This window comes from Pantherophis guttatus, chromosome 2, assembly GCF_059756535.1.
Source record: "Pantherophis guttatus breed Tessera chromosome 2, ASM5975653v1, whole genome shotgun sequence".
Lineage (NCBI taxonomy): Eukaryota > Metazoa > Chordata > Lepidosauria > Squamata > Colubridae > Pantherophis > Pantherophis guttatus.
Genome location: NC_142064.1, coordinates 277,599,700 through 277,612,172, shown reverse-complemented (window position 1 = coordinate 277,612,172; position 12,473 = coordinate 277,599,700). Strand labels below are relative to the sequence as shown.

The 12,473-nt window shown below is 41.9% G+C and overlaps 1 protein-coding gene across 1 annotated transcript in view; it reads right to left on the bottom strand.

Annotated features, from left to right (window-relative positions):
• The window catches only part of LOC117670023 (alpha-2-macroglobulin-like), a 79,172-nt gene that overhangs the window by 32,729 nt on the left and 33,970 nt on the right, over window positions 1–12,473 (bottom strand). The window contains exons 15-18 of the mRNA XM_034424878.3: window positions 12,188–12,337; window positions 11,228–11,392; window positions 10,135–10,225; window positions 6,568–6,730 (exon numbers count right to left, since the gene is read on the bottom strand). Coding sequence (XP_034280769.2) covers window positions 6,568–6,730; window positions 10,135–10,225; window positions 11,228–11,392; window positions 12,188–12,337 — 569 coding nt within the window. The remainder of the gene's footprint in view (window positions 1–6,567; window positions 6,731–10,134; window positions 10,226–11,227; window positions 11,393–12,187; window positions 12,338–12,473) is intronic.

Genomic DNA, 12,473 nt, shown 5'->3' with positions numbered 1-12,473 from the left:
TTGATATGCATTGGACCTTTCTCTTTTATATGTCTAACCAATTCTACCTCATGCAACATAATACCAGTTTTTTGGTCCTCTTTCCATCTCGATTGTAATTGATTATATTGTAACCAAGTTAAATTAATCCCTTCAGCCAACAATGTCTGTAGTGTCTTCAGCTGCCATCTGCCCGCATCTGTAAAAAGAACCTCTTTGTATAACCCCCCCCCCCGAGTGACATTATATTTGTATTCCACAAAATATGACCAAGATCCAGCCATAGCGGTATTTTATAATCCCATTTGGATCGGTGCTTCTTCCAAACTCTCATCAAAGAATCTCTAAGTATATGGCTTTTAAATACTTTATCAACTTTGTCATCATAAAATAAGTAAGCATGCCATCCAAATTCAAGATCAAAACTTTCTATATTCAATATTCCAGCCTTTTTCCTTCCAAACCAATCACTTGTTAAAGTCAAAGCTGCTGCATCATAATATAGCTGTAGGTTTGGAAGTTTAAGGCCTCCCCTTTCTGGAACATCTTGGATAATTTTCAATTTCACTCTCGGCTTTTTCTCGTTCCAGACAAACTTATTCACTCCAGTTTGCCACACTTTCAATTGTTTATCACTTTTAAGCACCGGAATCATTTGGAACAAAAAAAGAAATCTTGGCAAAATGTTCATCTTAACTGCTGCTATTCTTCCAAGTAGAGACAGCTGCAGTTTTTTCCAAGTCTCCATGTCTTTCTGCACCTCTCGCCACAACACCTCATAATTATTTTGAAACAATTTCATGTTTGATTCTGCAACCTGAACTCCTAGATATTTTACCTTAGGTACAATCTCAAAACCTGCCCTCCTTTCAAGCTCGTGTTTATGATCTTGTGTCATGTTTTTAACTATCATTTTTGTCTTTTTTGGATTCAGTCTAAAACCTGAAACTTTACCATAGTCTTGTATAATGTCCTTCATCAGGATGATTGATTCCATTGGTTGTGCTAGGGTAACAACCAGATCGTCTGCAAATGCCTTTATTCTGTAATCCTCTTGCCTTATCATTATACCTTTCAAGATATTAGAGTCCCGTATTGTGTTTAGCAAGACTTCTAATGTTAAAATAAATAAAAGTGGGGACAACGGACATCCTTGTCTTGTTCCTTTTTCAATTTTAAACTCTGTTGTCAAACTTCCATTAATGATAATCTGTGCCTTTTGCTCTTGATAAATTGCTGAGATCATCTGTATAAATTGATCCCCAAAGTCCATCTTTTTTAAAGTCTTTAGTAGAAAATTCCAATCCACTCTATCAAAGGCCTTCTCTGCATCCAAAAAAACCAGCACTGCAGGGATCTGTTTATTCTTCTCAAGATATTCCAATAAATCCTTACATTATCCTTCATGTATCTGCCCTCAATAAATCCCGCTTGATCATCATGAATCACCTTTTGAATTACTGGCATCAACCTGTTGGCTAATACCTTCGCATAAATTTTATAGTCTGTATTCAGAAGAGAAATTGGTCTATAATTCTCTGGTTTTTTAGGACCAGCTTGCTCTTTTGGTATCAGAGATATAAAGGCTGTTGTCCATGATGGGGGTATTTTGCCCCCTTGTTGAATATTACAAAATAAATCTCTGAGTTGTTCCACCATTTCAGCTTGCAAAGTTTTATAATACACTGCTGTCAAACCATCCGTTCCAGGAGCTTTAGCTGTTTTTAATTGTTTAATTGCTACTATTATCTCCTCCTCTGTTATAGGATAATTCATTCTTTCCTTTTGTTGATCAGTAATTTTTGTAACTCTTTTATCATCTAGATATTTTTCTATAAGTCCATTCTGCACCTCCTCTTTAGCGTATAGTTTAGAATAATAGTCCACAAAAGCTTCTTTAATTAATTTTTGTTGAAAAATTTCTTTCCCTCCAATATCAATACTATCAATAGTCCGTATACTCTGTTTTTTCCTCAGTGTGTAGACCAACCATCTGCCCGGTTTGTTAGCATTGCAAAATGTATTATGCTTCGCATATTGTAAGTTTGTTGCAACTTGTTCCGCCATAAGCATTTGAAATTGGTCTTTCAAGAGTTTTATAGCACCACGTGTTCTTTCATCTGTTGGATTTTTAATAAGTAGCTGTTCTTTATTCTTTATTTCTACTTCCAGTTCAGATCTTTTCTTTTGTCGAATCAGTCTATGTTTAGAGTTCATGTGAATAAGCACCCCTCTCATATATGCTTTGCTTGCATCCCACACAATTTCTATTGGGGTACCTTTATTCAAATTTATTTCAAAAAATTCTTTCAGGTGTTTCTTAAGTTCTATTGTATTTTTTTCATACCTGAACAAGTTCTCGTTTAGTCTCCAAGAGCGTCTCTCAGTCTTATCTATCTCAATTTCTATCCATACTGGGCTATGGTCAGTCAAAGTTCTTGGAAAAATCTTTGTTCTTTTTGTCTTAACAAGTAGATCATCTGACAGCAAAATGAAATCAATCCTAGAGAAGGATCTATGTCTATCTGAGAAGAAAGTATAATCCAGTTCTTTTGGGTTGTGTATTCTCCAAATATCTTTTAATTCCAAATCTTCTTTCATATCGAAAAAAGTCTGAGGTAACCTAATCCTGGACTTCGCCAAACTCCTTTTATCTAATTTAGAGTCAATTACTCCATTCCAATCTCCCATGATTAAAATAGATCTATAGTCCCATTGCAGTATTTTGGTATGTAACATTTTATAAAAGTGATCCTGTTGTTGATTGGGAGCATAGATTCCGATCAAAAGAATTTGGCTATTTGTTGTACGTAATTCAATTGCTACAAACCTACCATCTTCATCTGCTTCTATAATTTTAGCCATAAATTTTTTATTTACATAAATAACCACCCCATTCTTTTTTTGTAACGTTGAAGATATAAAATGTGTTCCTAATTTGGAGTTTATCAAATATTTTTGATCTTGAACTGTAATATGCGTTTCTTGTAAACAAATTATATCATTATTAAATTGTTTCAAATATGCAAATAGTTTCTTCCTTTTCTGTGCTGAATTAAGCCCATTCACATTCCAAGATAAACACTTAAGCGTCATCTTTATCTTTCTGGAGCAAAGAGCAGAATAACCGAATATCTTCCGAAATCTTCGGTCTCGTTCCTCCCATGGCTCCAGTCTCTTGAGTAATAGTCTTAGCTCCCTTCTTATCTTGTCTTTCCTGTTTTTGCTTTTCTTTAAGTTGCTTAGATTTAGCTCGAGTTATACATTGATCCTGAACTTCAATCATCTGAGCCGGGTCCAAGATTGGAGAAGATTCCAGCAAAGGCTCATCCAGAAAACCTCCTTCAGCGCCTTGCGTTTCTGGTTCCTGCTTAGAGTGTTCTTGCGGTTCTTGTTGAGGTTGCTTCTCATCACTCCCCTTGATCTCCAACACTGTGGACGTACGTGGAGATGGTGTTCTTTCTTTAAAAATAGTAGTGTAAAAATGCTCCGCCTTCTCCACAGTATTCAATCGATATCTTTCTCCCTTGTATCTCAGAATTATGCCAGTTGGGGCGTCCCACCGAAATGGTATCTGTTGATTTTGTAATTCTTTAACCAGAAAGCCAAAGTCTTTTCTAGTTTTCAACATCTTAGGTGGTAATTCTTTGTACACTCCAATTTGTGAGCCCCCCACTTGCACAGAGGTGTAAAAGGATTTTTGCAGGATGTCATTTCTTATTGCTCTATCTGTAAAATATATGACCACATCTCTAGGCAATTGTCTTTGTCTGGCCACCCATGAATTCACTCTGTAAATTTTATCAATTTTGTGAAAAACCAGATCAGGATTAATTTTTAAAATTTCAGCCAAAGCCTCAGAGCAGATCTGTCTCAAATCCTGTCTATCATCTTCTCGAATTCCTCGAAGCCGTATAGCGAATTCCATTGCCCTGAATTGTAACATAACAATTTCGTTTTCAACTCTCTGCACTTTATCATCTACATCAGAAATTTTATAATCATTATCTTTCATCTTAACATTGACTTCTGATTTAAATTCTTCAACTTTGGAGTCAACTTTGATAATAAATTCTGCCAGGCCAGACGCCACTTCTGATATTTTTTTTGGTCACCTTATTTTGATTCTGTTCCACCATATCTTTAATTTCATTAATTTCCTGCGTAATTTCCTGTTGAAACTTTTGAAGTTTGTCATCTATTTCCTGTTGGGATTTTTGAAATTTATCATCCAAAATTTTTGAAATAAATTCTTTTAAATCTCCCACATCAAAATCTTTTTTCTGAGTCTGTATCTGTTGTGCAGTGGGAAGCTGCGTTTCATGCTTATGTGTGGGGGATCCCCCCCCTGTTGCCTTCACTTCTTGCTTCTTTGAGGCCATCCTGCCACGTAAGCTAGTTTTTCTAAAAAGGGAAGTTCTTCTTCCTTTCCCACCTCCACAAAGATTTCTGAAAAAGTCCCCCAGATTTAGACAGATGAGGAGAAATAGAACAAAATCAGGGGAGGAATTTTTCTCTTATTTCTCTTATTACGAATGAAGCAACTTTGTAGCAACTTTAAAAACTTTGTAACAAGGCAAGATAAGTTTGCTAATCCATACTCGCAGGCTTGTTAACTCTCAAGCTGAGTGCCATATTTTTTCAGTTCACTTTCACTCATCCACATTTTGTCTCAGATTAAAAAAACCAACAAAACTCTAATACTTGCGATTCCGAGTTTCTGGGTTCAAGTAGTTTTCACTGATTATTGAGGCTGGTTCCTTGCGCTTTGAAGTTTCCTGCAGCCGGCTTGTTCTGCGAAAGCAGACTTGTCCCACGCCGCCCGGAGGTTCAGCAGGTTGAACGGGAGCCGCTCCTGTTCCCTCCCCAGAAACACTTCCCTGGGGGGTTACAGGGGCTCGACCTGTGCCCTGCGATCTCTTCTTCAAAAATCCTAAGGAATTTGAAGTTTTCGAGCCGCTTCTCAGTCGCGAAGCGGCTCTACAGGCGGCGGGGCTGGCGGCGCTTCAAAAGGCACCGCCGTCGCCGAAGACGAGGAAACCGGAAGTCCCAACCTGAACATTATTTTAAAAGGAAGAAAATAAGTCAATTTAAAATACAAAATAACTGTGTTAGTTAACAAATTACAAAATCCATGTCATGTGACCCTCAGAACCTTGATGAGGGAATGAAAAAAGGTCAAGATAATAACTAAGATTGGGGGTGGGGGTCAAATCATCACCCATTTATTGCATGTTTTAAGAGGGACAGGGCTTTCAGTTCCCATGATTGCATCTGGCACTCATGCGGAAAGTAAGAGACGATGCAAAGGAGAGAAATTAATTTAGAGCGGTTAGGACTTGAATATGATAGCATTTAACTCTGCATTTTTAGTGAAAAACACAACCCAAACGTTTGTTACCATTTCAAATCGTCAGTTCTCTGACGTTTGCAGTGTGGTTTTCCAACCACAAAAACAATGTAAAGTAACGAGAAGTCAGTTCAAAAGTGTTGCAGATTGATAAAATGCCCTATTAGGCTGTTGTTAGGCATTTCTCTGCAAAATGCAGGACTTCAAATTAAAGCTTCTCTGACATCTTTCTTAAAAGAAATCCCATTAAGGAGAAGCCATCACATCTCAGGATCATCAGTGTCTATGGCCCTTGTTAGTGGCACTGCTCTTCCCAAAATGACAAGAGCATCCTTGAAGTCTTTAGAGAACCATAAAGATGATCTTGGAAGAAGCCATTAAGTAGCTACAAAAGTATTAGACTATCTTCCCTTAACTCCCCTGGAATATAAAAAGGTAGGGAAGGGAAAACACAGGAGACTTGCAAGATTCTGTTACCATAAAGGTAAAGGTTCCCCTCACACATATGTGCTAGTAATTCCCGACTCTAAGGGGTGGTGCTCATCTCTGTTTCAAAGCCAAAGAGCCAGCACTATCTGAAGACGTCTCCGTGGTCATGTGGCCGGTATGACTAAACGCCAAAGGCACACGGAACGCCGTTATCTTCCCACCAAAGGTGGTCCCTATTTTTCTACTTGCATTTTTTACGTGCTTTCGAACTACTAGGTTGGCAGAAGCTGGGGCAAGTCACGGGAGCTCACCCCGTTATGCAGCACTAAGGATTCGAACCGCTGAGCTGCTGACCTTTGGATCAACAAACTCAGTGTCTTAGCCACTGAGCCACTGTGTTACCATACCAGTGTTGGGTTTCAAAATTTTTTACTACCGGTTCTGTGGGTGTGGCTTAGTGGGCATGGCATGGCTTGATGAGCGTGGCTTGGTGGGCGTGGCAGGGGAAGGATACTGCAAAATCCCCATTTCCTCCCGATCAGCTGGCACTTGAGTTTCTTTCTAATATTTTCCACCTCCCTGAGTTCAACATAAGGATCTTAAGGACTTCTGGTTGACATCTCGAAGGTTGTCACAACACACCTAAGAAAAGGGTGTGGCTTATATCACACCACCACAATGCTGCAAAGAACCTACAGGTTGGGGTGATATAGCATAAACACATGGGCAGCAGCAGATACGGGAATATTTTCTGAGAAGCTGTAATCAATGAATGGCCTGTACTTTTGCAGCCTGACACCACCACTTACTCTATTATCACCAAATCCCACAACCACGTTTCAGGGAACTGCATTCTGACAGTCTCAACAGGCCTCGTTTCGGTAGTGAAAGTAGGAGGACTATTTTCGAGCAAACTAAGTGACATACCACCCGGTGGTGGGGCACCTCCCAATTGTATATAGCCAGGAGGACCTAGAGGAAAAGAATATGAGAGAATTTACATGTATTCCACCTTATTTGTAAAGACCCTTGATAGACCTGATCTGCAGGAACTCATCTCATCTCTTTGAAAGCCATATTGTGTTTTCCCAAAAATAAGACCCAGTCTTACATTATTTATTATTATTTGCCTCTAAAAGACACATTAGGGCTTATTTTCAGGGAAACATGGTACCAGAGATGGTGAGGGACTGGCCCCCGCCACCCTAGCCTCACGCCCTCCCCAGTGCACATCATCATCATCATCATCATCATCATCATCATCATCATCATCATCCCTCTGGTTTGGAACAATATGACCTCCAAATGTCACTGGTAGGAGAAGGGTAGGTGCCCCTCTCCTGATTCCAAGCTCCCACAATTCTGGTTGTCCAATATGAGAAATGTGGGGGACAAAGGATGTTGGCATGATCCAATGTGGGCGACAAAGAATGTTGGCATGACACACAACTGTTTGTTGCCCCAAAGGTGCTTTTTTCAAGAGGCAACTGGACTTTCTGGGGGTTTTTTGAAGACATTTTGCTTCTCATCCAAAAAGCTTCTTTAGCTCTGACTGGATGGAGGGGAATGGAAGGATTTATACTCCTTGCAGACAGCTGGTCATTTGTATTTTTTTAGTGGGTTGTTAAGGTCACCTGTGTTCTGTCCCCATTCCACTCACGCACCCCCACAGATGGCCCGAAGTTAATAAACCACACAACAAAATTCTTTGAAAATAAAGCTGACAGCAACCCAATGGCTAGCTGCCAATTCAGACTTTACTCACACAAAACAAAGATTAGCCTGCCAGCATTCCGATAAAACAGGCAGAGTTTTCAACAATACAAGGATTAATCCAAATGCAGTCCAATAAAGCAGGCAAAGAGCCTTGGTAGTACAGTGGTCTAAGGCACCCTGTTATTAAGCTGGTTATTAAGACCAGCTGCCTGCAATTACTGCAGGTTCGAATCTCGCCAAGGCTCAAGGTTGACTCAGCCTTCCATCCTTTCTAAGGTGGGTAAAATGAGGACCCAGTTTGTGGGGGCAATAAGCTGACTTTGTATAAATATACAAAAGGATGAAGGCTATTGCTGAGCACATTGTAAGCCGCCCTGAGTCTCTGGAGAAGGGCGGCATATAAATCAAATTAAAAAAAAAAAAAGTCCAGTAACGCAGAAATCATGGATTAGTTCTAGTTTTTGCTGGTCAGAAACTGAACCGGCCACCACACCCACATTTATTCCCTGTGGGGTGTGGTCCAGTGACTCAGCTAATCTCTGGCACGCCTTCCCCTCTGCTGCGCACCCTTCTCCCTGCGCCTCTGGTGAGGGTCCAGCCAGCACTTATCTCCTTCGTCACTGTCCACCTGTGGCTGCGGGGACGTGCTTGACTCTGAGCCTATCTTTTGGCCTTCGGTGTCCTCCGGAGGCATTGCCAGAGAGGAGGGTCCTGGAGAGGGAGGCCTTGCCAACTCCTCTTCCTCACTCTCAGAGTCTGCATCTGTCGATAGCCCAGGCTCAGGCAACGGAGCCACAACAACCTGGAGGTTTATCTTTGTCATCAGGATCACCTGAGTGGTGCATAATAGTGTGGAGCCTTCTTGGAACTTTGAAAGGACTGTGTTGTAGATTGGAATACGACATCATCTATCTCCAATCTACAACACAGTCCTTTCAACAGTTCCAGGAAGGCTCCACACCCATATCCCAGGGCTATGCGATCACTTTTTGCGACCTTCTGACAAGCAAAGTCAATTGGGAAGCCAGACTGACTTTACAACTGTTTTACTAACTTAACAACTGCAGAGATTCACTTAACAACTACAACAAGAAAGGTCGTAAAGTGGGGCAAAACTTAATTAACAACTGTCTTGCTTAGAAATTGAAATTTTGGGCTCAATTCAGATCGTAAATCAAGGACTAGCTGTGTTTATCACTGCTACTAGAGTTACAGGTTACCTTTTTTCTAGAATGGAATAGAGTGGAGTGGAGTGGAAGGGGAGGGGAGGGGAGGGGAGAGGAGAGGAGAGAAGCTGGAAGGGACCTTGGAAGTTCTCTAGTCCAGCCCCCTGCTCAAGCAATAGACCCTATACCAGTGATGGCTAACCTTTTTGCTATCACATGCCAGGAAGGGGGTGGGGGTGGGGGAGGTTCGCACGCGTGTGTGCCCACACTCATTATTCTATGCGCCCTGCCCTGTGCACGCACACGCAACCCCCCCTCCCCCCTCGCTCCTGGAATGTGATGGCCCAGTAGGCCAGTTTTTCTTTCTCACCTGGCTCCAGATCTCTCTCTATGCATCTGTGAAGGGCGAAAACAGTCTTTTCCACTCCCTCGGAGGCCCTCCGAAGGCCTGAAATGGCCCGTTTCCTAACTCCCGGTGGGACAGGAAGTGAAGTTTTTGCTGTCCCCAACCTCCATAGCCTCTCTAGGAGTCTCTGGTGGCTGGGGACAGCAAAAAAGTCACTTCCTGTCCCACCAGGAGATGGGAAATGGGCCGTTTCAGGCCTTCGGAGGTCCTCCGAGGGAATGGGAAAGGCTGTTTTCGCCCTCCCCAGATGCATAGAGAGGATCTGGAGCCAGGTGAGAAAGAAAAATGGGCCTCCCCCCACCAGGTCCTTCGAAGGCAGGAAACAGCCTGTTTCCCTACTTCTGGTGGGCCCAGAAGGCCCAAAAATCAGCTGGCCAGTGCACACATACACGCCAGAGCTGAGCTGGCATGCCCATTCATATGGCTACGCGTGCCACCTGTGGCCATAGGTTCCCCATCATTGGCCTATACCATTTCAGACAAGTAACTGTCCAATCTCTTCTTAAAAACCTCCAGCAATGAAGGGTTTACCACTGAAGAAGCTCAGAACAATGTACATATTATTCCTTCCTACAATGTTCAATCCACACCCCACTTGTTTAACGGAGTCATAAAGAAAATTGAAGAGGGGGTGGGGTTCCAAACAAGAAACTAAGTTTCAATTCTGAAAGGCAGAAAGGATGAGTTCCCTGATCTGGGTGCTCTTAAACAGCTTCCTCAGGAGGCTGAAAACTTAAATTCCGTTTCTGCGGCAAACCCTGAGAAATACAAAGGAAAACCTTGATGATTGGCAGATCTTCTCCATTGCAAACAGCCATGATTGCTGTAGAGATCGTAGGGAAACAGGTGATCCTTGTCTTACAACCACTTAACAAAGGTTTCACTTAGCAATGGAAATTTGTGGTTGTAAGTCGAGGAATACCAGTAGGTATTGCATGCTCTTTAGTCAGCATAGACATAAGCACATGCAGAAACACACACACACATGCACAAAGTTTCCCTTTGTAGCAAAGCCACAAGAGCATTTTATTTTATATTTCCAGAGTGCATATCCTATAAATTCAGCCCTCAGTGGATCAAATGCTTACCATAGTAGCCTCTGAAAGACGGGGGGTTAAAGACCCGACATATGTTTGGCTTGTCTATTTTAGTGCTAGTAAAAACATTCAAACCCAAGTCCTGTCAAAGGAATAAAGAAGTCACAGTGAAACATTTCAGAAAGCATGAACAGACCCAAATGGGATATATATATATATTTTAAATCCAAGGTGAATGCTAGGGGTAAAAATCCAATTCTCTCACAGCTGAACTCAAATCTTGTGACTTTTCCATCAACTGTCTGGAAATCATTTACCTCTGTAAATCAACTAGTCTACAACCCTGGGATTTCCTGGTGGTCTCCTAAATGCTGTTATCTAACCAATCAAAGGTAATGACTCAAGTCAAATTTAATTCTTGGAGGGGTTTTTTTTGGAGGGGAGATATCTATCAAGTGGTTTTGGAAACAGTATGTAAGGAGAAGACTCCTGCGAGTCCCTTGGATTGCGAGGCGATCAAACCGATTCAGTCCTAGAGAAGATCAACCCTGACTGCTCTTTAGAAGGCCAGATTCTGACGATGAAACTCAAATACTTTGGCCACCTAATGAGAAGGAAGGACTCACTGGAGAAGAGCCTGATGCTGGGAAAGATTAACGGCAAAAGAAGAACAGGACGACAGAGAATGAGGTGGCTGGATGGAGTCCCTGAAGCAGTTGGGGTGCGCTTAAATGGACTCCAGAAGATGATAGAGGACAGGAAGGCCTGGAGGAATGTTGTCCATGGGGTCGCGATGGGTCGGACACGACTTCACAACTAAGAACAACAACAAATGGAAGGAGTTTATCCTCACCTGTATCAAAGTAGATTTTTCAGCCCGAATTATATATATTATATCTCCAGAAGGTTTCTAGCCTCCTATTAAGCCTGTCCAAACTCACTTCACTTTTTGAGATCAGCTAAGCAGTTTCGTTCTTATTGATTGCTAGCCTGCCTCTATTCAAATCAGGAAACTGAGCTAAGGGTTTCTGTCTAAATCTCAAAAAATCTCAAGACTAAAATGATCTTGAAGGGGGAGTGACCCACCTCTGCTCAATAGAATAAACTGGAAATTTTGCCTTCCAGAAGCAGCAGAGAAGCTCACCTTAAGAATTTTGGAAACATCGGCTTCCCCATAAGAAAAAGGAACAGGGTGATAACGGATACCATCCACTTTAATATTTTTCATTTTGATGCATGGCTTCTCCCATTCGTTCCATCCATACTCAAAGTATCGGTCAGGTGAATAGTCTGGGAGCAATTTATAGATCTGAAAAGAGAGATGTTGCAATTCAGTAAAGCTACCCATCTCATGCGGATCCCCAATTCAGTTCGTGCAATAGTAGAGGAGGGGAATCTTTTCATTTTTGTGTTTGCTAAGATGGGATACCCGATTACCATATTTTTCAGAGTATAAGACGTACCAGAGTATGACACACCTACCTTTTTTGGTGAGGAAAAGAAGAAAAAGAAATCTCCCTCTGCCTCTGAGCAAATTTGCCTCATTGCAGCAAACAGCCAACAGCCTGCTTTACTTTCATTTTCAGTATAGCTTGATTAGCACAAGGAAAAAAATCTGCTCCAGCAATTCACCTCTTTGCAGCAAGTAGCAGAGCCCTGCGCAAAACAGCTGAAAGCAAATCAGCTGAGAGTAGGGAGGCCGATCCAATCAACTTGTGCTAATTAGGCTGTGCTGAAGCTGAAAGGAGCTGTTTTTTCTTGCTGTTTGCTTGCAAGGAGGTAACTGCTGTGAGGCAGAGGCTACAGGGTGGGAGCCAGTGGGTGAGCAGGGCTACATTTGGTGTATAAGACACACCAAAACTTTTACCACCTTTTACCCCCTACCTCTTAAGGTTGTAAACCTTAAATTTTTGCCCCCTACCTCTTAAGGTTGTAGAAAAAATGCTTTTAAAAGTAAAAAAAAAAATTGGCCACCCAGTCACACTACCCTCCCCACCAAGCCATGCCCACAAAACAGGCCACTCCCACAGAACATGTAGTAAAAAATTTTAGAACCCACCCCTGATATGAACATATGACTTGATAGGTTCTCCATAGGACTCACCTTCTCAGTGGAAAGCTCGGCTTCAGGTTTCAAGAGAAAGATACTCTGGTCAACTGCATGGAAAGCACAGAGGGAGCCGGAGGAAGCAGCAAGATGGAGTTGGGTTTTCTGGCCAGGCAGGCCTTGTTGATTAGAGAACCACAGTCTGGCCTGCGAACATAGATCAGATCTTTGAAAAGGGCATTTCTTCTGCCAAATGGTATAAGAAATGAGCCCAATGGAGCCATCCTTCTCTGAAGCTGCAGAAGGCCAGACTGTGCTGGCAAGATTCAAAGCTTCTTGGCCC